This window comes from Aspergillus steynii (genome assembly GCF_002849105.1).
Source record: "Aspergillus steynii IBT 23096 chromosome Unknown P170scaffold_9, whole genome shotgun sequence".
NCBI classification, from domain to species: Eukaryota; Fungi; Ascomycota; class Eurotiomycetes; order Eurotiales; family Aspergillaceae; genus Aspergillus; species Aspergillus steynii.
In genome coordinates, this window is record NW_020194406.1 from 1,505,520 (window position 1) to 1,528,742 (window position 23,223).

Consider the following 23,223-nt stretch of genomic DNA (forward strand, 5'->3'; position numbering starts at 1 on the left):
AAGAAATCAAGCAGTCAATAGCCATGCCATTGATTTCCCCAGGGTTGCAAATCGCCACTCCGGTGTCACCACTCACCAGTCACTACCCAGGGGGCCTCTTCTACCTTAGGTACATACTACGGACGGACCAAGAGATGGCAAGGCGCCTAGCAGACACCGATTTCGGATTCCACGGAACATGAATCTCTATTGCTCACAACTATACGGACTGGCATCTATACGAAGATTTTTGGACAACCATAGAACAAAGAAACAACGGCGGAATATCAGGAATCGACACAAAAGAGATAGGAAATGGAGTCTCCCAAAATCAGGTTTACCTCAGACAACAGTTATATTCCATCGTCTATCATACAATAGTACAGCACGCGGGAAAGGAAATCGAAGAAAGGACAGGTCAGGACATCATTGGGTTGCGATTGACCTAGTGGTCACCGTGGTGCTCAGGGTGGCCCCGGTAGCCGACAATGTTCATTCTGCCGATCATTTCGCCGACGGTGAAAAATCCGATGACCTCCGCAAGAGTGACACCCGCCAGAGCGATCTCCTTCTTGTTGGCGTTGCGGACACGAGCGAGGATGTTCTGGGGAGAGACGAAGTCGGCGTTCTTGAGAGTGGCGGGGTTGCGGAAAGCATTGATCAGAGGCTGGAAGTACGACTGGAAGGTAGCCAGGTTCCTAAGGATGGGCGTTAGCGGATCGAGTTCGTTTTATGTTGGCGATGACCGGGAATGCTTACGGGGGAGTCATGTTCTGTCCGCGGAACACCAGCTTTCCGAGCTCAAGTCCGACTCGCGTGTAGTAGACGGTAGGGGGTATCATGGCTAAGTAAACATCGTCAATGGTTAGCAATGCCAGGAGGGACTGACGGCTCCCACGGAGCAGAACCGCAGGCTTGTGGGTCTCATCAAGGAGGCCAGGAGATGTGATCGGGCATGGCCAAATCAATTCATCTCGCCCATTAGGGGTCAGGATGCTTCGAGACCTCTGATGAGAACCAGAAGGGAAGGGCCGTCTTACAATCGACAAAGGAGATGACTTTTCCGGTTCTTCCACCGACCTTTCTCAGGGCGCTGGCGGCGTTGTTAAGCGCGGGACCGGCGGAGGAAGAGACGCGAGAAAGACCCTCAGACGCCTTCGAGGCAGCCGAAGAAGCAGCCTCACCAGCCTTGGAGGCAGACTCGGAGGTGGAGGAGGCGTGCCTGACAGCGGTCCTCCGGACCATGAACTGCGATTGCCGAAGCACGGCACGGGACGCCGTGGCGGGCATCTTGAAGACCACTGGAAAAGGAAAAGGGTTCTAAAGGGAGAGAATGAAGCGTGGAGGTCGCAGGTGAGGGACAGAGAAGTCCAATGGCGGAGGGGTCAAGAGCCAGAAGGAGGTCGTCGCGCAATTGCAGGACCAGAATCTGAGATTTGACGCTCGGGAAGTTCAGGGAACCCACCCGGTCACGTGGCCCCTCCGCCTTTTGCACGGAGTCCCGGCCTTCCGTTGTCGCCATCTCTAGCACTCTTAATCCACCGGTGTTCACTCCTTCTTCCGTGCTCTAGTCCTGAAAATGACACTGTCATTCATCATGCTGTCTTGCTCCGTTTCGGCGGAGGTAGACTTGACTACCCCCATATCCTAAGGTTCAATGCCATGTCCCCCAGCTTTTTCTCCGCCGTGTCGGATGTGGTGGAATTGGTTGTTTATTTAATAAGACTCGCACATATATATATTTCTATCTCGCTCTTCCCCCATCGTAATACTCATGGCATTCGACTGAACGACGCGCGATGGACCATCTGGCCGCAGCGAGTCCTCGTCCTCAAGGAGATAGTACCAAGCTCAGGAAGATTCGCAAGGGAGCCAACAGTTGTTGGGAATGCAAATGGCGAAAGGTTCGATGTACTTCTGACTCGGCCTCCGACCACGTCTGCATGAACTGTCGACGTCGTGGCACCGCTTGTTTGAGTCAAGAATTCCCAGAAGCGGCAGCCCCCTCAGGCGATAGAGACCTCCCAGTAGGTGCTCGCTTCGGCTCAAATCAAAGGACTGCTTGACTCAACAAGAGATTTTGATAATAAATTTAATGAAAGCAAGCCTAGGGGAGAAGAGGGAAACACGTTGCAGCCCTTGGCCGACGTTCCTACGATTCCACCCTCGCAAAATTCAAGCAGAAGGGAGGTCAGTTGTGGTCCACGTTTAAATGGGCAATGTATATAGAACTTACACTTATTCATGTAGGAAAGCTATTTTGCTATGGAAGGCATCAACTTCGAGAACGGGGATCTAGTAGCTGGCAACACTCGACCCCAGCAGCAATGTACGGACACGGCAAAACATGCGAAAATTTCTCAAGCTTTGTATTCCACGCTACCCTCGCCTGAGGATATCGAGATAATGTGGAAGGCCAGTGCACATGTCTCCATTTACTTTTACCAAGTCATGTTGATGCCCTACCTCGATATCAAACACGACGGACTGGGCTTCTTAGGTGCTGGCCCGCCCCGGATTCAATAACCATCCGGTGTTGCTAGCCAAGTATATCTTTTTCATTGCTACCGTACTGTGGTATATTGATCCCGAGTCCTATGAAACGATCGAAACCATGCCTGAACTACCACAAGTCATGGCTAACCGACTTGTCACCGCTCACGATGAGCTCTTGGGTACCATGGAGGGCTTGGAGTGTATTATGATGGAAAGGATGTACCAAGCAAATTGTGGAAATCTTCGACGTTCCTGGGTTTCTTTTCGCCGAGCCATGGCCCTCGCCCAGTTAATGGGTCTTCATCGTGCCGGCAAGCAAAAGCTCAAATCTGTTGTCCCTAGAGCCAGGATTAATCCCCCATACTTGTGGTATCATATTGTATGTGCGGATTGTTTTCTTAGTCTCATGTTTAGGGCTTCCTCAGGGCTCACCAGATCGAAGCATGGCATCGAAATTAGCATTTGCACAGGACATGGAGATCGGTCGCCTTGAAAGACTCCATTGCACCATTACGTCGCGAATTCTGGAGCGTAACGACGCAAACCCCGAATCGTATAGTTTCGACATAACTCAAAAGGTTGATTCCGACCTACAGAACGTGGCTGAAACGATGCCAAGCGGCTGGTAGTCAATTTCCAACTTGGAGGTTGCTGCAGCCAGTCGCGACGCCCTAGAAATAATCTCCTATCAATGTCTGGTCAGCACATAAGCCGAATGATCGTCCGCCGCAGAAAAAAGCAACCTGAGATGCTTGGGCGATCTAGGACGTCGACATAGCTTTCTTCAACAATCCAATGCGAGGCGCGATGTTGTCAGAGACCGCAAGGACTGCCTTGAGCTTCAGACTTTTGCGACTCAGATGTCTTTGGGCCGTTTCGATGGCAAGGAAATCAATTCAACTCTCCGGCTTAGATAGTAGTTGAACTCCTAATATCAATTTGAAAGATAACTATAGCTCTTTATTCTTCGCATGCTGATTTTCGGGAAATAAATTGCCCCAGTCAATACAACATGGAGCACAACTTTAGTTGGAACCAAGAAAAAGAAAGAAAAAAAAAAAAAAAGGCAGCCGGGGCCCCCAAATATTCTCTATGAAGTCTAAGTTGCCTTGCGTCTATGTGTTACACCCGTCGCAACTGACCCTGTGACAGGCAGTCATACATACAACGGGTTATTGCCGCTCGTTATCGAGGATGGTCTAATTGTCCCCTAAGTCCAATCTCTGCAGCTCAATACAAGATAAGTTTGAGATCGCTATGGCAAGACTGATGAATTGAGCCATAGTTTCTGGGGCAGTACGTTCCGAAGAAAGATATCTGAGTCCCGAGGAAAAGCACAAGCCTCCTGTTACAACCGAGCCAAATTATCTGACTGGTGCTGGATAATGGTTAGACAAGAGGAGGACAGTCCGTCTCGCGCACCCTTCGTGTGCCCTTGTACATCCAGGAGCCATTCTGTTGTGGGTCGTTCAACTGAGAAGAGCTTGGCAGTCCGTGTGATATTAAGGTAGGTGGATAGTTAGGAAGTTCTGACTACCTTGTGGGGATCTTGCGTGATTTTATAATACAGCAAATTCTTCTAGTTTAAAGTCTAGAAGTCATTCCGCGTGGTATGGCTGCGGTTGTCGATGCCATCGTGGCATTCATCGGTCGAAAAGCCGACGAGTGCGTACTTGCCTGAGGCAGCCGCCAGGCAGAGAACGGATCTCAGGCAAATGTTCGTCTGCGCGCAAAGAAGTAGGAGTAAAGTAATGGCTTTAATCCCGCAGTGGGCTCTTGGAGGCGCTTGATCTGCCTTCGAAACCCCAGGGTCGAGCTGTGTGGTAGCTTTGCTCGAGTCAACCGACTTTCAAGCTCAAGTCGCTGACGTACATCTACAATGCAATTGGCAAGCATCCCCCGGTGTGATCCCCGCTGCAGGCCGGTTTAGCCTAGAGGCGAGACCGAATTAAGCTTTTTCTAGAACATCCAAGCTGGAGGAGCTATCGCCGGGTTTTTACTTGACGATACTGACCAATGGCCACGGATCCGCACTGGCGACGATGCACAGCAACAGGGCTCATTCCTGCTAGCTCGGTGATCTTAGGAGGTAATTGGACTCTGAGGGTAATCACACGTCAAGGCATTGGACTAAACAGTAGACTCGACCTCGGGTATTTAGATCGTAGGATAAACCCCGATATACATCGCACCGAGGGAGTATCAATGGAAAGACTGAAGTATTCCACCATGCATTTCGGTCCAGACCGTGAGCAATTCTGTCGATCAGACCAGGAGTAGTCCTCCGATCGAGATGTGCGTAAATACATTTTCGCATACGCAGTATATCTCCCGACTCCGTGCACGCCATCCTTGACAGGTCGGGAAAAGGCCAAGCAGCACACGCAGGGGCAGTAGACTAGACCTTAGTTAGTATCATGAACCATCTCGAAACCGAACCCCGAGGCACAGTCGAGAAGCAAAACATCCGGCATCCGCAAGTTGGCCACGCAGAGGCCCGATACAAGGGGTGGATCCCCGGCGTCCCTGGGATTCTCCACCAAAGAAGGCGTGGAGTCCACCGGAGAATTGCCCCTCTGGGCACAAACAACCCCGTCGCCGGCGGGCGCGATAAGGAAATCAAGGCTAAAAGCTCGAAGTGCCCAGAATTAACCGAACATGGGTCGGACTGTGGTGCCTGGTGCCTGTCTCTTCTTCCTCGATCCGCGCTGCGTCTTCTGGCCGGGACATTGCGGAGTAGCCCCGAGGGCTCCGTGGGTTTCACGATTCTCGAGCACCTGGATGGATGGGATTAGCGCCGACAGCAATTGATTAAAGCAGGAACGGTGCCGGTGGCTGTATTCTCCGGATGATATCGAGAGAATCCCCCGCGCGGGGCAAACGCGCCCGGATAAATTGCTGGCCTCCACATAATGACAATCATGAATGGTTGGTTCTGCCCTCCAATCCTCAGCGACCGGTCACGTTGGAGCAAATGGAAAATCTTTTCTCGTCCTGTCCCTTTCCAATAATGCCACTTGGAGGGGCAGCTTGAACTATTAAAGCTGGTGACGTCCCTCGTCAACCCCTCCTTGTCCTTGTCTCCTTCATCTTCCTCCTCCTTTCGCTATACATCTCCTTCGCCTCGATATTCCCGCCCTGTACTTTGAGACGCCATGGCTAGCGCAACCGTTATCGACAAGCCCAACATTGGTGTCTTCACCAACACCAACCACGACCTGTGGGTGGCCGAGTCTACGCCCTCTCTCGAGCAGGTCAAGAGTGGTCAAGGGTTGAAGCCCGGCGAGGTGACGGTCGAGGTCCGAAGCACCGGAATCTGCGGGTACGTTGTCGTCTCGAGCAGGAACCCCCTACGAGTTGCTAATGAACGGTGCGGTGGTGCGCAGATCGGACGTGCACTTCTGGCATGAAGGCTGCATCGGTCCCATGATCGTCACGGGCGACCACATCCTGGGCCACGAGTCGGCCGGTCAAGTGGTTGCGGTCGCGTCCGACGTCACCCATCTGAAGCCCGGCGATCGCGTCGCCGTCGAACCCAACATTATCTGCAATGCCTGCGAGCCCTGTCTGACCGGCCGCTACAACGGCTGTGAAAACGTCCAGTTCCTTTCCACCCCGCCCGTCGACGGATTGCTGCGACGCTATGTCAACCACCCCGCCATCTGGTGCCACAAGATTGGGGACATGAGCTACGAAGACGGGGCGCTGTTGGAGCCTCTCAGCGTGTCGCTGGCCGCAATTGAGCGTAGCGGGCTGCGCCTGGGTGACCCCTGCTTGGTCACCGGCGCTGGTCCCATCGGTCTGATCACCCTGCTGAGTGCTCGCGCCGCCGGTGCCAGCCCCATCGTCATCACCGACATCGACGAGGGCCGATTGGCATTTGCCAAGTCGCTGGTTCCCGATGTCCTCACTTACAAGGTGCAGATCGGCCTGTCGGCGGAGGAGACCGCAGAGGGTATCGTGAAGGTCTTCAACAACGGACAGAGCTCGGGCCCCGACGTTCTGCGCCCCCGCCTGGCTCTCGAGTGCACGGGTGTCGAAAGCAGCGTCGCATCCGCCATCTGGAGTGTCAAGTTCGGAGGCAAGGTCTTCGTGATTGGCGTGGGCAAGAACGAGATGAAGATCCCGTTCATGCGCCTGAGTACGCAGGAAATCGACTTGCAGTACCAGTACCGGTACTCGAACACCTGGCCTCGTGCCATCCGCCTGGTGAAGAACGGCGTTATCAACCTGAAGAAGCTGGTCACTCACCGTTACACCTTGGAAGACGCCCTCAAGGCGTTTGAAACGGCCGCAAACCCCAAGACGGGCGCCATCAAGGTCCAGATCATGAGCTCCGAAGAAGATGTCAAGGCTGCTTCCGCTGGTCAGACGATCTAACTTCGTGCATTGTAGAGGGGGAACCAAAACCATATATCTGTTCCGGGCGTTGTTGAGAAGGTGACTGGTCACCTTGTTATACCTTTTTTTTTTCTTTTTTCCTTTCCTTTTCGTTCGCTGTTGGACTTCGCATTGTGCCATGACCCTGCCATGTAAATTTTATGCCAATTTCTTATTTAGAGATGCATGCCGGTTGGGAGCTATAGAGATTCCGGTAGAAATCTATTTATTCCCCTGAAGATTTTGTTTACCGATTGACCCTGTATTCTGTCGTGACTCTTCCCAACCCAATCCGTCAGAATTGCATCTGAGGACTTGGGCTATCCTGTCGAATGACGGAAACGTCCAAAGGAGGACCGTGGATGTCTTACGATGGATTAAGCAATTTACCTGTCGTCTTCCTGGCAGTTCCTCTGCACAATCAGTTTGCATGAAGCCCGTGACCCTCGAATCACCTGACATCCCCAACATTTCTTCCGGTGCGACGTCGACTCAGAGTTGTCAACCATCGACCATCGGCCCAGATAGACTCCTTGTACAGCAGGGTAGTCCGGACTCGGGCGGATCAACGGCCATTGGAAACACGAATGTGGCTGCATTTACAACGTGTGGTCTCCAGGTGGCTGGCTCACACTGATTCATTCTCCGACTGGGAGATGGAAAGCTCTTCTCATGGTTAGTTAGCACACCGCTAGACCCCGCTGGGAGGTTCATGCAATTATCAGAGTCAATCCTATCGACCTGTTCAAAAGGCCCGGCGGTTGTTTGATAAATAAAGGAGGCGTCGACATCACTATCATTGTCATCTGCTTTACAATGACGTATCAGATGAAGGAATTCAAAAACAATCATTTGTCGGCCAGCTGGACGGGCGAGCATAAACTTCACGAGCTCGAACCCTTTTTTGGGGTTCCGTACGAATGTTGGGTATCCTCGGTATGAACAGCTTAGTTGAATAACCCTACCACTGTATCTGGATGGCTCTTCATTAATATATACTGGGTTCTAGCGGAGACCAATGCCGACTCGGCATCCCACGCAACGCCATGCCACTAGCAATTCGCTTCGGTCGTCCAACACCAGTCTCCTTGCCGATTGAACTTCGCTCGGAGAAAACGAAAGCAATAACTATGGAGCATAGGGTTCAATTTGCATCATTCGGGGCCGATTTGAATGTTGAAAACGGGCAAGATCCTCGATGACGCTCTTGGAAAGGACAGGGAATTGGTACGACCCCCGATATTTGACCGAGATGACTTATCCATCAGACCCTGCAAATCCCCGCTATTTGCCATGGCGTCGGCGCCATCTAGTGATCTAACCCCAATATTGTCCCGTTAGTGCAACCCCAAGGACTCCACACAGCAGCTGCTGGCCACCCCTTGTCGGCCACCGACCCGACCAATGCCCGCGTTATGGGGTTTCTGGCCTATTCTTCTGATATTGCGGGGACCGGTCATACCACAGCGCGCCACTAAATGGCCCTCTGCTCTTTCCAAATGTACCATGTGTGCGCCGTGTATGCATGTACAACGTATCCGATGCACACACTGCCTACGCGGGCCGACTGGTGCATAAATAGCGGCCGTCGCCCCCCGGTCTAAATCACCAGATCAAGTTCCATCGCTCCTCGACGCATCCTCGGTTTAGAATCCAGCATGCTGGGGTCCCTCTTACTTCTAGCACCCCTTGCAGGGGCCGCAGTCATTGGGTCCCGCGCGGACAGCCAAGACTGCCCCGGCTACAAGGCATCGAATGTCCGTGAGCGAGGCAATTCCTTGACTGCCGACCTGACTCTTGCGGGGAAACCCTGCAACAGCTACGGCACGGACTTGAAGCATCTGAAGCTACTGGTCGAGTACCAAACTGGTAAGAACTTTCCACGATGCAGGTCACAACGTGCAACTGGAAGTCCCGCTAATCTCGCTCCTGGCCAGATGAACGTCTTCATGTTATGATTTATGATGCCGATGAACAAGTTTACCAGGTCCCCGAGTCGGTGCTACCCCGTGTAGGTGGGCGCCACAGCTCTGAAGACGACTCCGTGTTGAACTTTGACTATGAAGAAGAGCCTTTCTCTTTCACTGTCTCCAGAGGAGACGAGGTGCTTTTTGATACTTCTGCATCAAACCTCGTCTTTCAGTCGCAGTATTTGAATATTCGTACCCGCCTTCCTGAGGATCCTTATCTGTATGGTCTAGGAGAGCATAGCGACCCTCTGCGCTTACCGACGGAGAATTACACCCGCACTCTCTGGAACCGGGATGCCTACGGGACCGGTGAAAATACTAACCTCTACGGGGCCCACCCCGTATACTACGACCATCGTGGAAAATCTGGTACCCATGGCGTTTTCCTGTTGAACTCCAATGGCATGGACATCCGCATCAGCAAGTCCGAGGATGGTGAACAGTATCTCGAGTACAATGCTCTTGGGGGTATTCTGGATTTCTACTTCTTTACCGGAAACACTCCCAAGGAGGCAAGCATCGAGTATTCGAAGGTGGTCGGCCTCCCGGCTATGCAAAGCTACTGGTCTTTCGGTGTAAGTTGCTCTTTTCTCTTACCTCATTGCTTTTCTATCGAGGGCTATGTTCATCTCCATGAAAGGGACTTCACTAACCATCACCAGTTCCATCAATGCAAATACGGCTACCGCGATGTATATCAGGTTGCCGAGGTGGTCTATAATTATAGCCAGGCTAAGATCCCACTGGAGACAATGTGGACCGATATCGACTACATGGATCGCAGAAAGGTCTTTACTCTCGATCAAGAGAGGTTCCCCATAAATAGAACGCGTGAGCTTGTGGCCTATTTGCATGAGCATGATCAGCATTATATTGTCATGGTTGATCCCGCTGTAAGCACAGCTGGTAAGAGTTGCGAGGCTTATAGCCATCATGCTGCTTAAACAGTTGTATGACTAATGCTCTCCCACAGAAAACGCAGCTTTCGAGAGAGGTTTAGAGCAGGAAATATTCCTTCAGACCCAGAATGATAGTCTCTACAAAGGTCAGTTGAATATTCTTTCAAAGCCTTCATGATGAGCCGGACTAAAAGATCGTCTAGGCGCCGTGTGGCCTGGTGTGACCGCATTCCCGGACTGGTTCCATCCTGACATCCAAGACTACTGGAATGACGAGTTCGCAAGATTCTTCGATGCTGATACTGGTGTTGATATCGATGGACTGTGGATCGACATGAATGAGGCGTCCAACTTCTGCCCTTACCCCTGCCAGAACCCAGAAAAATACGCCGTGGAAAACGAACTGCCGCCATCGCCGCCACCTGTTCGTCCAGGCAGCCCACGACCACTGCCCGGATTCCCTGACTCCTTCCAGCCTTCCTCATCCAAGAGATCGTTCAAGAGAGCATCGCCAGGAAAAGGACGTAAGATAGGCTTGCCTGGGCGTGACCTTATTAACCCGGCCTACAAGATCCAGAACGCCGCAGGGTCTCTTAGCAACAAGACAATCAACACCGACGTCATACATGCTGGCGAGGGATATGCCGACTACGACACCCATAACCTGTATGGTACAAGTAAGTCATACTCACCATTTGGATTTTGCACCGCCCGTTTAACCTGGATTAGTGATGAGCTCCGCGTCCCGAGTTGCCATGGAGCAGCGTAGACCTGATGTGAGGCCTCTAATTATCACCCGCAGTACATTTGCCGGTGCTGGTGCGCATGTTGGTCACTGGTAAGTTTGATTGTCAGATGCTGTCCTGATTGAAAATATTGGCTCACAAGATTCAGGCTCGGTGACAACCTGAGTCAATGGAGCCAGTACCGGTTCTCCATCTCCCAGATTGTTGCATTTGCATCCATGTTCCAGGTTCCCATGGTCGGTGCCGATGTGTGCGGATTTGGCAGCCACACAACGGAGGAGCTTTGCGCGCGCTGGGCCTCTCTAGGAGCCTTTTATACATTCTTCCGTAACCACAACGAGATCGGTAGTATCTCCCAGGAGTTCTACCTCTGGCCCACCGTGGCCGAGTCCGCTCGCAAGGCCATCGAGATCCGGTATAAGCTTCTGGATTACATCTATACCCAATTTCACCGACAGAGCACAACCGGCGAGCCCTTCCTGCAACCCATGTTTTATTTGTACCCCGAGGACAAGAAGACCTTTTCCAACGGCTTGCAGTTCTTCTATGGTGATGCCATTCTAATTAGTCCCGTGACCGAGGAGAATCAGACCTCGGTCACCGCATATTTCCCCAAGGACATCTTCTACGACTGGTACACCGGTGCGCCCCTGCGCGGCAAGGGCACCAACGTGACGCTCTCTAATGTTGACATCACGCATATCCCCATCCACATTCGTGGGGGTAGCATCGTCCCCGTCCGATCATCCAGTGCTATGACCACGACGGAGTTGCGACAGAAGAGCTTCGAGTTGATCGTTGCCCCTGGCCTGGATGGCACTGCTTCGGGAAGTCTGTACCTGGATGACGGAGACTCGCTGAAGCAGAAGAGCACGTCGGAAGTGCAGTTCGAATACCGTCGGGGCACGCTGTTCGTCAAGGGCAAGTTCGATCGCAAGGCGGACGTGAAGATCCAAGCAGTCACGGTTCTCGGACATTCACGCGTGTCTACTGCCAGCTCAGATTCCGAGGAAACCGGAAGCCAGAGAGTAACCATCCCGACACAGGTGGAGCTTACTGGACCGACTGAGGTGCCGCTGAACTAAGGTCGGAGGATGCTTACACGACTTCCAGTCTCTTGAATACAGAATAACTACGATAGCTCAATACCACTGATGCTTTGACAAGATTGAGAAAACCACACATTTCAGTCCCCAGGGAAATGAAAGGGCCGTCCAGTAGCTGATTGATCAAGGGATAAATAAAGGGATGCGCCCCCAAGGATGAACTCTAACCCATCATCCCTAGTACGAGACCTTCAATCCCACTCGTAAATCCCACTCCCACATCGGGACGACTAAAACAATGATAGATATGATTACGGACAAGGTCATGGCGGAACACTCGCCGATTCACCTCTGCACCCAACCCTACATACAGAGTACATGGTCTGCAGATATGCCGCTGCCATCTGCAGTAGATGAGCATCCAGCAACATGCATACCAAATAACAGCCAGCAAGGGATAAAAGTAACACCATCTCCATCACCCCGTCAACTCTCAGCCATCTCTGCAGCTGGCTGGCTTATTTCTACGAAAAGCCATTGGCCTATGCATCCATCCCCTCTCGTTCTAGCCCAGTATAACATTCCAGCGTGTCCTTGCCTTCCATCCCCCTTTCTTTTAGCACTCGATTGTTTTCTCCGTCTCCATCCCGCTCAACTACCTATCCATCACTATTACCCACATCATTAAGGCACGAGATCTACGCAGGATATAAAAAAAGACCAGCAAGAAAAGGAACACCATGCATCCATCTACTGTCCTTCTCGCCCTCACCACGACCTTCACTCTTGCCGCTGCGGACTCCTACTTCTGCCGCCCGGGGCAGGACAAATCGGGCTTTATTCAGAAGGCCTACTGCTGTACCAAGTTCATAGATGTACCTGGGAACGAAGTCGGGAAGGAATCAGAGGGGTGTATGTTTTTATTTTATTTTTTCCCTTATTCTTTTTTTCTTTTGTCTTGGGGGCTGGTTGACGATACTGACGATGGGAAATAGGCACGAAAATGGGCGATGACGTTAGAGAGCTCTGTGACGACGGAAATACGCCGAAGTGCTGTTATACTATTGTGAGTGTCCTTGTCCTTCTTATTCATTTTTTTTTTTTTGGTTCACCAGGCTGTTTTGGGTTAAGTGATATAACTAACGAAATATTGTCAATCTATAGGGGCCGAAGGTAATCTGCACTGCGGAGGCCCATCCGCAGTTTGGCCTGGAGGGTTGAACACGGATCAGACCAAAGCGGTAATTGCTCTCGGACAGGGAAATGGAAGAGGACTCGGTTGTATGTATAATTCTTATCAATTATCCCAGTTATTATCAAACAATGTGTGATGGAGTACGGAGGATTCCCGAGGCTCTTGGCTCCGGACTCGAATTGCGTAACATTTAACCCAGTTGCTCTGGTGCTATGGTATAATACTACGGCGTATATACTCCGTAGACAGCAAGTCACGAAAAGAGAGAGAAGAAAAGAAAGAAAAAGAAAAAGAAAGAGAAAAAAAAAAGGACGGGCGGCATGGGATCGACCCGACCTCGGGGTTCGACGAATTGCGGCGCTGATGGCGAGCTCGGACTTTGATCGAGACGAACCATGACTACGCTCGAAACGACAAGGGGCCAGGGCTTGAGTCAATTATCAGGAATCCAGGATCAAGTTATCAACGGCATCCTGTCCACCGTCCAGGTCCGAGGATCCACTTTTGCCGACCACCGGAAATCCCGTCAACTTCGACGACGTGCAACCGGCCACTCTCGGTCACCTTCCGAAACGGCCGCCAGAAGTTTCCCGCGGATTACTAGCTGCCTCGCTGGATTCCTTTCCCCGTAGATACTCCGTAATATGATCAATCAGGGTTGTATTATCGTAAGTCGTAAATATGTCTAAATGCACCGTGTGTGGGCTTCAGGGTGATTGATCATCACCTGTGCCTCCCGTCCATCAACTCTTCGGCGTTTTGTCGGAAGATTCGCTCGGCCAGCCCTGGCTCATCGCCGCATAGTCGTAAACAGAGTTCCGTAAATGGTTCGATGTCAACTCCCGAGTGTCGAGTGTGAGGCCAGTCGGTCGCGTAGATCACTCGCTTGGGGGCCTCCAATAGAAATTCCCGAATCATCATCTCGAGGTCGCGCATTTCCTTGTCCTTGCTTAACCGATAGGGCGCAGAGATCTTGATATAAGTGTCCCCTGCGCGCAGAAGCGAGATCAAGGACGAAAACCCCGGCAGAGAGTACGGGTCAAAGGGGTTTCCGTCCGCCAGGCTTAGCGACAAAAGATCGGGGGCGCCAAAGTGGTCGATGCAGACCTTAACCCCCAACTGCGGAGCAATGCGTTCCAGCATGGGCACCATGTCCAGAGCAATATAGACCTGGATGATCCAACCCAGGGGACGCACCCTTGCGGCATGTTGCAACAGGGTCTCGGCTAGCTCATGCTCGTTCAACACCTTTCCCACCGATTTCAGATTCACTCGCACGCCTCGCACCCCCAAGGCGTGCCATTCACATAAAGTCTTCGCCTCGATGTTGGCCGGGTTGATTACCACCACCCCTCGGCCACGAGAGGGGCCGATTTGTTTTAGTGCGTCCAGAAGGCAAGAGTTGTCGGTTCCATATATCGAGGGCTGAACAAGGACGATGTTTTCGATTCCCAGAGACGATTCAAAGGAGACGGCCTCGTCGAGCGTGTGGGCCGATGGTTGGTAGACGGCCGACGCAGACACCGGATAGTGCTGCGGTTCCACGACATGCATATGGGTATCCCATGTTCGCGGAGGGATCCTTTGCTTCAAGGGAAGAGGATGTAGAGGTTTCCGGGTCTCTTTGCAATAGCTGGTCTGCTCACGCTTTTGGATAGATGTGCCGAAGGACAAGCGAAGAGGGCTGTCCAATAGACTCGTAGTCCTGGGCTTCACAGACGTAAGTACGCCGGATAGAGAGGGTTGAACCATCGCTGCAACGCAATCAATAATCAAACGCAGGTAAAGAAGGATGCTAAGGGTGTAAAAGGAAGATGCGAATACAAAATGCAAAAAGAAAAGAGGTGCTCGGGGCTTCTCCAGCAAAGGGAGGTGGGTATATAGATAGTACTCCGTAGTTGACCCCAGCGCGGGACCCAGTCGAAAGTACGACTTACAAGAATCGGTGCAAGTGGTCTGAGGGGAGTAGCTCCTCTCCACAAAGGCTGGATCGATATCATGGTTTCACCGGTTCAAGCTGTCAAGGCAACTGATGAATCGACACCGAACGGGGGGGTGACGAAAGGTTACTGCAGGAATCGGCCACATCACCGATGCCTTCCTGATTCCCTTACCGGAAGCAAGGTAACGTAGTCCGATGTAGGCCAAGGGAGGCCGAGACGAAAAAAAAAAAAAAAAAAAAAAAAATTTTGTCCTACGAATTCACGGCCGGTGACCCACTAGGCCACCAACGATCGTTGGATTTGAAGCCGGAAGATGGCCATGATGGAGGGCGGACGTTGTCCGGTAGGAGAGGAAGAGACGGGAAGCCCTGTCAAGGAGTATGCAATAATAACCTAATAAAAATAAAATAAAATAAAAACTAGAGTCAAATAAGCGAAGCTCGAGTGGATTGGCAGCGGAACCAACCGCCGGATCTGCCGCGACAAGCCACTCCGATCGGATTCGTATCCTGGTGGAATTAAACCGGTCAAATCGATATGACCACGTAGGAGGAGATATTCTCCGTCGATTGACCAGGGGTTCTGGTTGGCGTTAGGCGAGAGGCACACACACACAGCGCGAGAGAGTTTGTTAGCGGAAGAGAAGAACAGAGAAGGAGAAGAGGAAAAAAAGAGGAGAAAAACGGAAGTTGACCGAGCAGGTCACGCCCCCTTCTCGCTTCGACTCCTTCGTCCGTCTCCATCGCGGAATTCCTTTGCCCGCTGACGAACCACCGTAGATGCGCTGTTCAGGCTGATTTCCTCTTATCCATTGCTCGTCAGATTTCCCCGGATTCTTGTTCTATTTTCGTTAGATCCATCCTTCCGGTGGATTCGCTGCTCCTCTTCCCCATCTTTCACCGTCATGTCTGGAGGGGCACGATGGGACCGGTCTCGATGGACCACCAATCCCTTCTATGCCCTCGTTATCTTCATCATCGCCTGTGGCAGTATCCCTAAAGGTAAGACCGACCCGATCGGCCGGTGGATAATAAGATAGATCACGTCGCTGACTCGACTCGTGTTCCCTGCAGGTTATGACGAAGGTGGCTACAGCGCCAGCGTCAAGCTGGACTCGTTTAAAACCGACTTCAACCTGATCTCTTCCAACTGGACAAATGATCCGACCGGGTTAACCAACCGCAAGGCCAACATCACCTCCTTTAATGTATTGGGGGCGGCCTTCGGCGCCTTGTTTGCTCTGGACTTGAACGACCGTTTCGGCCGCCTGCAGTCCTGGCGCTTGTCTTGCCTGGTGTGGGCCTCTGGCATGCTCATCCAGGTCTTCTCCTCCGGCATATATGGACTGTTGTTATTTGCAAGGATCTGGAGCGGACTAGGAGCCGGGGCCCTGACCGTCGTTACACCGTTGTATCTATCGGAGATTGGTGTGTTAACAGTCTAGCCAACACAACCTCGCGCTTCATTTGCTGACTTGCGGTTTTCACTAGCACCCGCCAGGACTAGGGGCTTGGTAGTTAGTGTGTATATGGTCATTCTGTTGGCTATTTTAGCTCTAGGTATGGCGTCCTTCGGCTTTATCTTATCTTTTTTCACTTGCGACCCTCGCCACCTCCCCCCGGCTTCGTTCTCACGGAACTAATTGCCTATCTCCACAGGGTTCTTCATCAACTATGGGGCAAGCCGGCATATGGCTCCCACCCGGACTCAATACCGACTGGTGCAAGCTATCCCCCTAATCCCTGTGGGCCTCGCCTTTTTCGCCTCTTTCATCGTTCCCGAAACACCCCGCTACCTCGTTTCGAAACAACGCCACGAAGAAGGACGGGCGGTGCTCGCTCGTCTCCGTGGCAAGGACATCTCCGATCCAGAAATCGAAAATGAATTCGACGCCATAGACGCACAGGTGCGCACCAAGGCTACGGACCTGGCATCCGTCTCGCACTGGACCGCCTTCAAGGAGACCCAGCTCAACCCGAACTACCGCCAACGCTTCTGGCTCCTCATGGCGATGCAGACCATCGCACAGTGGACCGGCGGCAACGGCATCACCTACTACGTTTCGAATATTTTCGAATATGCCGGCGTCACGGGGAATGACACTTCGCTGATCTCCTCTGGCGCGTACGGCATCGTCAAGCTCGTCTTCACCATGGCTTTCACCTGGGGCTTGATCGATCTCCTGGGCCGCCGTCGCTGCGCACTGACGGGGCTTTGTCTGCAACTCGCCGCCCACATCTACATGGGAATCTACATGGGCCTGCAGCCCGGATCAAGCAACAACAAGTCTGCCTCCGACGCCGCCATCGCCTCCGTCTTCGTCTACGCCGTCGGCTGGTCCGTCGGTCTCTGCACCATCCCCTACCTTTACGGCACGGAGATCTTTCCCACGCGCATCCGCAACGTCAGCTACGCGCTCAGCATGTCCCTGCACTGGTTCTTCCAGTTTGCCGTGGTGCGCGTCACGCCCAACATGTTCGACTCCCTGCACGTCTGGGGTGCCTACCTCTTCTGGGCCATCATCTGTACTCTAGGCCTGGTTATCCTGGGCGTCTGGATGCCCGAGACCAAGGGCGTTCCCATCGAACGTATGGGCGACCTCTTCGATGGACCCTGGTATCTTCGCTGGAAGGCGCGGCCCCATGCCGATTCTTCTCCCGTTACCTCGTCTCACTCGGCGGGTGTGCAGTCCCAATTTGAGACCCATTTTGATACCAAACCGGCAGATACGCAGAAGACGGCGTATCAGTCCTAAACACATGTCGCCTGCATTGCACTCTTTCGTGAACATACGTACCCCTTCACTTATCCGGGGACAACTTAATGTACATTTTGCTTTTTAGGGGAAAGGTCTAGCAGGGTTTGGCTTTCCGGTATATACCCGTTCTACTTTCATGCTTGATACACATGCTTTGACGTGGGACCCTTTGGGGTTGAGATCATTCAAATGCCATATAAATAATTTATGTATAGATTTACTATAACTGTTGCGAATATATGAAGAGTTTTGAGTATATATCCTGAAGCGTGTCCCTCGCCGTCTACATCTCGTGACTCGTGAATTACGTTGTCTCGAACCCCATCGTTTACCACGCGGGGAATGACTTTATGCTAATCTAGCATCGAACGCGGGCGCCATATTCGTTGAGATGGGCTCTGCGTATGAAAACGCCTCGAAGACCTCCGGCGTGATCTCGTACGCGCCGGGGTTATCGAGCGTCATGACAGCATTCGGCATCCCGCCCAGAACGTGCGTCGTGGCCATGGCGGGGACGCTGGTCTGCGACAGCTCAAAGCCCGTGACCGGCTGTTGGAACGCATACCCGGGGAGCATAGATGCAGAGCTCACGCCTGCGGTTGGGACGGAGGCCCCCATAGAAGGCTCGGCAGTTTGCTGCTGTAGAGGAGACACGTGACGGGACGTATTGTGGAGACCTATCGGCTGATTTTGTGGGTGGTGCTGGGAAGGAGAATGGCTGTGGCGGGATGGGGGGTGGGAATGCGACTGATGCTGAGGTCGAGGTTGGTCATGTTGGGTGGAAGGGACGACGATATGAATGTCGATTTGAAGCTTCTGGAGTTCTTGGTAGACTAGGCTGAGGGCAGTCGTAATTACTGTGAATGAACCAAAGGTTAGCAAACGGTCCGAGAATGGACAGACCGGAGTCAGGAGTCAAGAACATACCAGGATTAGAGGCCTTGACCCGCTCCAGGGCGAAAATGCAGAATTTGATCTTCTCCAGAGTCCCTGGCGCGGCGTATTTCAAAGCCTGGATTTCGAGGAGGAATATAGAGGCGGCAGTGTACACGCTGTAGGAGAGAGAGAGGACAACATGGCTGTCCCCAAACGTGCGGCGGTAAAGGTCAAACAGAGAGAGAATGGATGTTGCAGATGTAATGCACTGAACCAGATGACTCTTGTCGTAAGATTCCCGATTTGTCTTCGAACAGAGAATCGGGCGATGCAGCAGGATGTTGATGGTGTGGTACAAGCAGCTGAGGGAAGGAAACGTTAGTCCACCAGTCGACAAAGCGGCGGGGATACAGGAGGGAGACATACTTTAGGATCACTATATGACTAGGAGGAGAATATGGAGGAAGTTCCGAGGGGATTAGCTTCAGATAATCCGGTAACTCCTCCCACCACTCAGCTAGGTTCCTTGCTTGGTCCTGAACACAGCTGTAGAACTCCGCCTCCGAAACCTGCCGGATGGGGTCATAGATGTGGATTAGAATCTGATTTAGAACCTCTGCCAACCCACACATCCGCATGAAGCAGGAGGTGGAGTGTGCCTGGGTCGGCGGATAGTGTGCGCCATCCGGGAAGACCACTCCGTGAGGAGTCCAGATCTCGATCTCCGAGGTGTCATCCAGGATCGTTCTGGGAGGACTAACGCGCGACTGCTGCATCACGGGCGATCGACCAAAATAGAGCGAGACCATTTTGTCCCAGAAGTAACAACTCCAGAAAAGTCGATTGCGGACCTCAATATCCTCGTCAGTCAGATGCGCCGAGTCGGAATATTTGCGGCTATCGATCGATATCCCCAAGTCGTCCAGCATTCGGAAAGCCATGCCACTATATAACCAGGCCTGAGACCGGTTTCCGCGCCCGCATTCCTGTGCACTGAGAAGAAGCAGTGTCTGGATGGTCGGGATTCCAACGTGGCCAACTTTGAGCGAGTCGTACAGGCCTGATACTGCGCGATGCGAAAATTGCGCGCCGCCGTCAAAAGATTCCAGTATGGGCCCAATCCTGGGCTCAGCCTTGCACCACCGCACTGAGTGGGATAGAACCGCATTCAGTAGAGCGTCCGAATAATATGGACCATTAATTTTCATATCACCTGATTACCTGGTTAGCACGTGCTCCCAGGAGGACTGCCGGAAGGCTGATACGAACGAGTGAACGTGGGCCGGTAGACGAAGTTGAAAAGTGGCTGGATCCAGCACCAGTGCGAATCAAGAAGATATTGAAATGGCTCCTGATCCCGAATGAGAATCTGGCTTCCCAGTGGCAGGTGCACGGATGCCCAAGACTTACCGGCATGGTGGCCATCTGCTCGAAGGCCCTCTCTCGCCACGCATTGTTGATGAGCCGCTCTTTTCGGCCGTCCAACTGCAGGGACGGGTGAGAAGGCGATGTGGCCTCATTCAGCGCACCACTCGGCAGCTGGAACAGACTGGTTGGTCCATGGAAGGACACTCGACCGTCATGCTCAACATTTAGACCTTCAAAATCCCGAGCAAGATCGCCGGCGTTGTCCTCCTCCTTGATGCGGGTCCGGATGCCAGGACTTGCACTGCTCTCCCCCGTTGATGCCGGGGAGCTTCCTTTTCGAGCCTCAACCTCGTTGGACGGAGCGTGGCCCCGGAACTTGGAAAGGGCATCCTCCAGCTGAGCCACTCGAGTCTCCAGCTGCTTGGTGTAGGATAATGTCGGGGCTCTGAGAGATGGAATCGTCCCGGATTAGCGATCGACGGAAGAGCCATGCAGGGGGAGCGGGAGCCTCCGCATCAGGCCAAGAGCGCGTGATGACGGATGGAGACGGCGGAGGGGGGAGCTAGACTCACAAGCTATAGACGCACACTTCCCCGCGCGCGGCGCATCGCGAGCATGACGGACTGGCGCCGTTGCATTTCACCTATCACATGCAGAGATCAGTAGGCGAAGATGTAAGCGAAGGAGGAACCTTCTTGGGAATAAGCTCGGAAAGCATCCGAGTAGGCGACGAGGGAGGGGGAAACCCACCTTGCGCTTGCGGCAGGCCTCACAAGAGAAGGCACTTTTCCGAGGCAAAGGCGTCTTCAAGGGCACCTCGGCCATGCCAGAGGAGCTAGATTCTACTACCATGAAAGTGGGAAGACGGGAAGGACGGATCAGGAATCATGGCATCCGCCCTCAGATAGAGATTTCGCAGTCGGCCGGGGAAAGAGGGGGGTGAAGGGGAAGGGAAAAGAGGGAGAGAGGCGTGGGAGTGGGGGGGGAGGAGAGAGCCCTGGAGGGGGGAAGCCGGAACGACGCAATTTTCCAGAAGGAATTCGGGCGAGAGTGAAGAAGCTTTGGTCCATCTTTTGGTTCGGCCAAGTGCATGACGATGCTTCGGGCAACTTAGACGACGCCCCGCCAATCAGCGGTCGCCCTGCGGCTGAGTCAGCGGGGGGTCTCGTGACGGTGGCGAAAAGCGAGGGAACTCATCCGGTTTAGTCGCGCCCCTAAGATTCTCTAGTCCGTTAAGCTTAAGGCGTTGATCCCGGTGGAGTCCCGGGACCTTAATCCTCTTCATCCTCTTCGGCGCATGACCAGGGCCATCGGGCCTACGCGGTACTCCGGATGCACCCCTGCAGCCGTACACACCGCGTACACGGAGTAGGTGGTGGCCTGGTGAACAGGCGTCGGCATCCCGGAGAGGACGCCGGCGGCTTTCTGCAACTGCCGGGATCCGCATGACTCAGCAGAGCGAGCTGCCTGAGGCGATCATCGCGGGGGTGGTACTGCGGCCCGTTCGGGAATAGCGCTGTCAGCCGTCCTACGCATATACTGCGTACTGCGGACTACTACTCCGTAATAATAATAATAAGGTATGCGTAGGTAGCCCTGCCAGCGATTCCTTCCCGCTAATGGCCCCTTCAGCCCGGGGTCCGTGTCGATTCTGCCCAGCCGGCTCGTATCTTGAATCCTTTAACTCTCCGACACTCCGCCTCTCGGAGTACGTGCTGTACTCCTGCTCATCTTACCACACTAGGCCAGCCTCGCAGGAACTAGTGGCCTCGATTGGCGTGTCAACTTTCCCGCCCCTCTCGGTCTGAGAGCTGCGGCTGAAGAACAAAATAAATAAATAAAAAAGTATTAAATCAAACGGTGAAGGTCAAGGATTTCTCTCGCCAATTTTTTCTGTTTCTCTCTTTCTCTCTCTCCCCTCCTTTTTTCCCCCAATCCCCCTCTTCCCCCCACAATGTGTATCCTAGTGTGTTCTATCCGGATCAATTTTTGACATATCTGCTTTTCCTTTAGTGGACAGATAATGCCAAACGGTCTATTATTGCTCAGTCGCATTAGAATCGGTGTCATGGGCTCTTTTGAGCCCATTCATCTAGCAGCCCTTTTACTTTTCACGTAGCAGGCCGGGTCGAAAAAACGCGTCGCTGGGAAGAAAAGGCAAAGCAACCCAAATTAACCCGGAAATACTGCGATTATGAGCTCATTCAAGACCACGCTTCGTGCGGTCTGCGCAGCGGCCCTGAGCACGATGGTCGAAGCGCGATCCGAGCTACCGCTATCGTCGACCGACCCCAAAGCAAGCCTCAAGGAAGATACCGAAGTGACCTTCGACCCGCTCGGTGTCGCCGCCGTGCTCCATAACCCCCGGGCCAATAATAGCGCCGCCATGCTGTATACTCAGTCGGACCACGGGATTTTCACGTGGCCACATACCATGATGATTGGAGGCACCTTGCCCGCGATGAAAATGCTTGTCGATCATCTCACGGAGGAAATGAAATCCACGCATCCCGCAATCACCATGTGCGCACAAATCACCACCATGTTACCCGTTCGCTCCGACGTCTCAGGCTCCGTGTTTCGTGAACTCCCTCTAGATTCGAGCAACGCTTGGCTGAACCACGTTGTGTCTTTCAAAGCTTCACCCAAGCCGGGTAACGATTTTGCGGTGGTCTGCGTCGATGGTATTCGCGAGGATGTGCATGTGCGAAAACAGAGGGTCAAGGACACCATAGGTTCCCTCCGCTGGTGGATCGCCACCTTGACATTGGACCTGATAAGTCTGCTCAATGGACTCATGATGGTCACGGGGCTAGTGATGGGGGTTCTGGTGGCCGACATATGGGCGGCGGTGTTGTTCTTCTTATACTGGTGTCACTGGCTGGGGACAATGCTCATCTCGTTCCAGAGCATGGTTCAAAAGGACAAACCGCACATCAATAAAGACGAGCGGCCAAGATACGCCATTTATCAGCGAAAGGAAGGCGGAACAGTCATCTTCAAAGGCCGACAGGACCAACTCGAAGATTGGGCTCGGTCAACGTGGGAGTACAGGCCGAGACTAGATAAGAATTGCCTACATTGGATGTGGATAACGACAGGCACTTTGTCTGCATTTTGCTCCGTGGCTTGTATGGTGAACATGCGCAGCTATATGCAGCTGGGATTCCTTGGGGTCCTGGTCTACGCCTCTCTTGCCGAGATCCTAGCGATACGCATTTCGCGCAGCTTGCAAAAGAAGGCCAAAGGCGATGACATCCATGAGGCTTATGTTTTAGAGAGTGAAACCAGATCCAAGGCCATCATTCGGGCGACATTGGAGATAAAGCGCACCTGTCGATTGGAAGGGTTGAACTGGATAGAGCTGAATCTCCTTCCGCCAATGTTTGTGTTTGAAGAAATGCAGAAGGTGCTCAAGGATATTGGTACGATGCAGGTAGAATGGGAGAATGCCGAGTCGGCGTTGGATTCGCCCCCTAAATCAGTATGTGAAAGGTTGGATGCGTTCATCGCGCAAGTGGAAAAGCGGGACGAAGGCGTGCCGGACGACCAAAAACAGGGTGGATT

General features: G+C 52.8%; 10 protein-coding genes across 10 annotated transcripts; 6 read left to right on the plus strand and 4 right to left on the minus strand.

The window, feature by feature from the left end:
• Positions 1–167: 167 nt before the first annotated feature.
• On the minus strand, positions 168–1,118 carry P170DRAFT_440886 (F1F0 ATP synthase subunit g). The gene is made up of 2 exons (XM_024850180.1): positions 739–1,118; positions 168–677 (listed from the first exon to the last, which is right to left on the minus strand). The coding sequence occupies exons 1-2, from the start codon at positions 819–821 to the stop codon at positions 425–427; spliced, it is 336 nt and encodes a 111-aa protein (XP_024699938.1). The 5' UTR covers positions 822–1,118; the 3' UTR covers positions 168–424.
• Positions 828–1,392, minus strand: P170DRAFT_289859 (uncharacterized protein). Its single transcript, XM_024843236.1, has one exon. It carries the CDS (start codon positions 1,267–1,269, stop codon positions 961–963), a length of 309 nt encoding a protein of 102 aa, XP_024699939.1. The 5' UTR covers positions 1,270–1,392; the 3' UTR covers positions 828–960.
• Positions 1,393–1,520: 128 nt separating this feature from the next.
• P170DRAFT_468276 (uncharacterized protein) lies at positions 1,521–3,104 on the plus strand (the record flags this gene model as incomplete). Its single annotated transcript, XM_024852548.1, has 5 exons — positions 1,521–2,006; positions 2,086–2,169; positions 2,230–2,427; positions 2,480–2,854; positions 2,946–3,104. The coding sequence occupies exons 1-5, from the start codon at positions 1,779–1,781 to the stop codon at positions 3,102–3,104; spliced, it is 1,044 nt and encodes a 347-aa protein (XP_024699940.1). The 5' UTR covers positions 1,521–1,778.
• Positions 3,105–5,290: 2,186 nt separating this feature from the next.
• Positions 5,291–7,063, plus strand: P170DRAFT_459134 (NAD(P)-dependent alcohol dehydrogenase). The gene is made up of 2 exons (XM_024851847.1): positions 5,291–5,797; positions 5,862–7,063. The coding sequence occupies exons 1-2, from the start codon at positions 5,631–5,633 to the stop codon at positions 6,853–6,855; spliced, it is 1,161 nt and encodes a 386-aa protein (XP_024699941.1). The 5' UTR covers positions 5,291–5,630; the 3' UTR covers positions 6,856–7,063.
• Positions 7,064–8,513: 1,450 nt separating this feature from the next.
• agdC (putative alpha-glucosidase) lies at positions 8,514–11,555 on the plus strand (the record flags this gene model as incomplete). Its single annotated transcript, XM_024853770.1, has 7 exons — positions 8,514–8,724; positions 8,793–9,400; positions 9,488–9,731; positions 9,799–9,870; positions 9,928–10,401; positions 10,454–10,562; positions 10,619–11,555. 7 exons carry the CDS (start codon positions 8,514–8,516, stop codon positions 11,553–11,555), a joined length of 2,655 nt encoding a protein of 884 aa, XP_024699942.1.
• A 701-nt stretch (positions 11,556–12,256) lies between these two features.
• Positions 12,257–12,737, plus strand: P170DRAFT_480391 (uncharacterized protein; the record flags this gene model as incomplete). Its single annotated transcript, XM_024853771.1, has 3 exons — positions 12,257–12,428; positions 12,512–12,582; positions 12,681–12,737. The coding sequence occupies 3 exons, from the start codon at positions 12,257–12,259 to the stop codon at positions 12,735–12,737; spliced, it is 300 nt and encodes a 99-aa protein (XP_024699943.1).
• A 535-nt stretch (positions 12,738–13,272) lies between these two features.
• On the minus strand, positions 13,273–14,894 carry P170DRAFT_289968 (putative TIM barrel metal-dependent hydrolase). The gene has a single exon (XM_024843237.1). It carries the CDS (start codon positions 14,461–14,463, stop codon positions 13,435–13,437), a length of 1,029 nt encoding a protein of 342 aa, XP_024699944.1. The 5' UTR covers positions 14,464–14,894; the 3' UTR covers positions 13,273–13,434.
• Positions 14,895–15,558: 664 nt separating this feature from the next.
• Positions 15,559–17,409, plus strand: P170DRAFT_368381 (putative MFS quinate transporter; the record flags this gene model as incomplete). The annotated part of the gene is made up of 4 exons (XM_024844857.1): positions 15,559–15,655; positions 15,728–16,081; positions 16,145–16,213; positions 16,313–17,409. The coding sequence occupies 4 exons, from the start codon at positions 15,559–15,561 to the stop codon at positions 17,407–17,409; spliced, it is 1,617 nt and encodes a 538-aa protein (XP_024699945.1).
• A 192-nt stretch (positions 17,410–17,601) lies between these two features.
• Positions 17,602–20,678, minus strand: P170DRAFT_468281 (putative C6 transcription factor). The gene is made up of 7 exons (XM_024852549.1): positions 20,407–20,678; positions 20,229–20,299; positions 19,699–20,101; positions 19,558–19,657; positions 18,715–19,501; positions 18,340–18,650; positions 17,602–18,269 (listed from the first exon to the last, which is right to left on the minus strand). The coding sequence occupies exons 1-7, from the start codon at positions 20,506–20,508 to the stop codon at positions 17,761–17,763; spliced, it is 2,283 nt and encodes a 760-aa protein (XP_024699946.1). The 5' UTR covers positions 20,509–20,678; the 3' UTR covers positions 17,602–17,760.
• A 1,172-nt stretch (positions 20,679–21,850) lies between these two features.
• On the plus strand, positions 21,851–23,071 carry P170DRAFT_318344 (uncharacterized protein; the record flags this gene model as incomplete). The annotated part of the gene is made up of 1 exon (XM_024843295.1): positions 21,851–23,071. A coding segment is annotated over one exon (1,221 nt), but the record flags the coding sequence as incomplete, so codon positions are not given.
• Between the last annotated feature and the right edge of the window lie 152 nt (positions 23,072–23,223).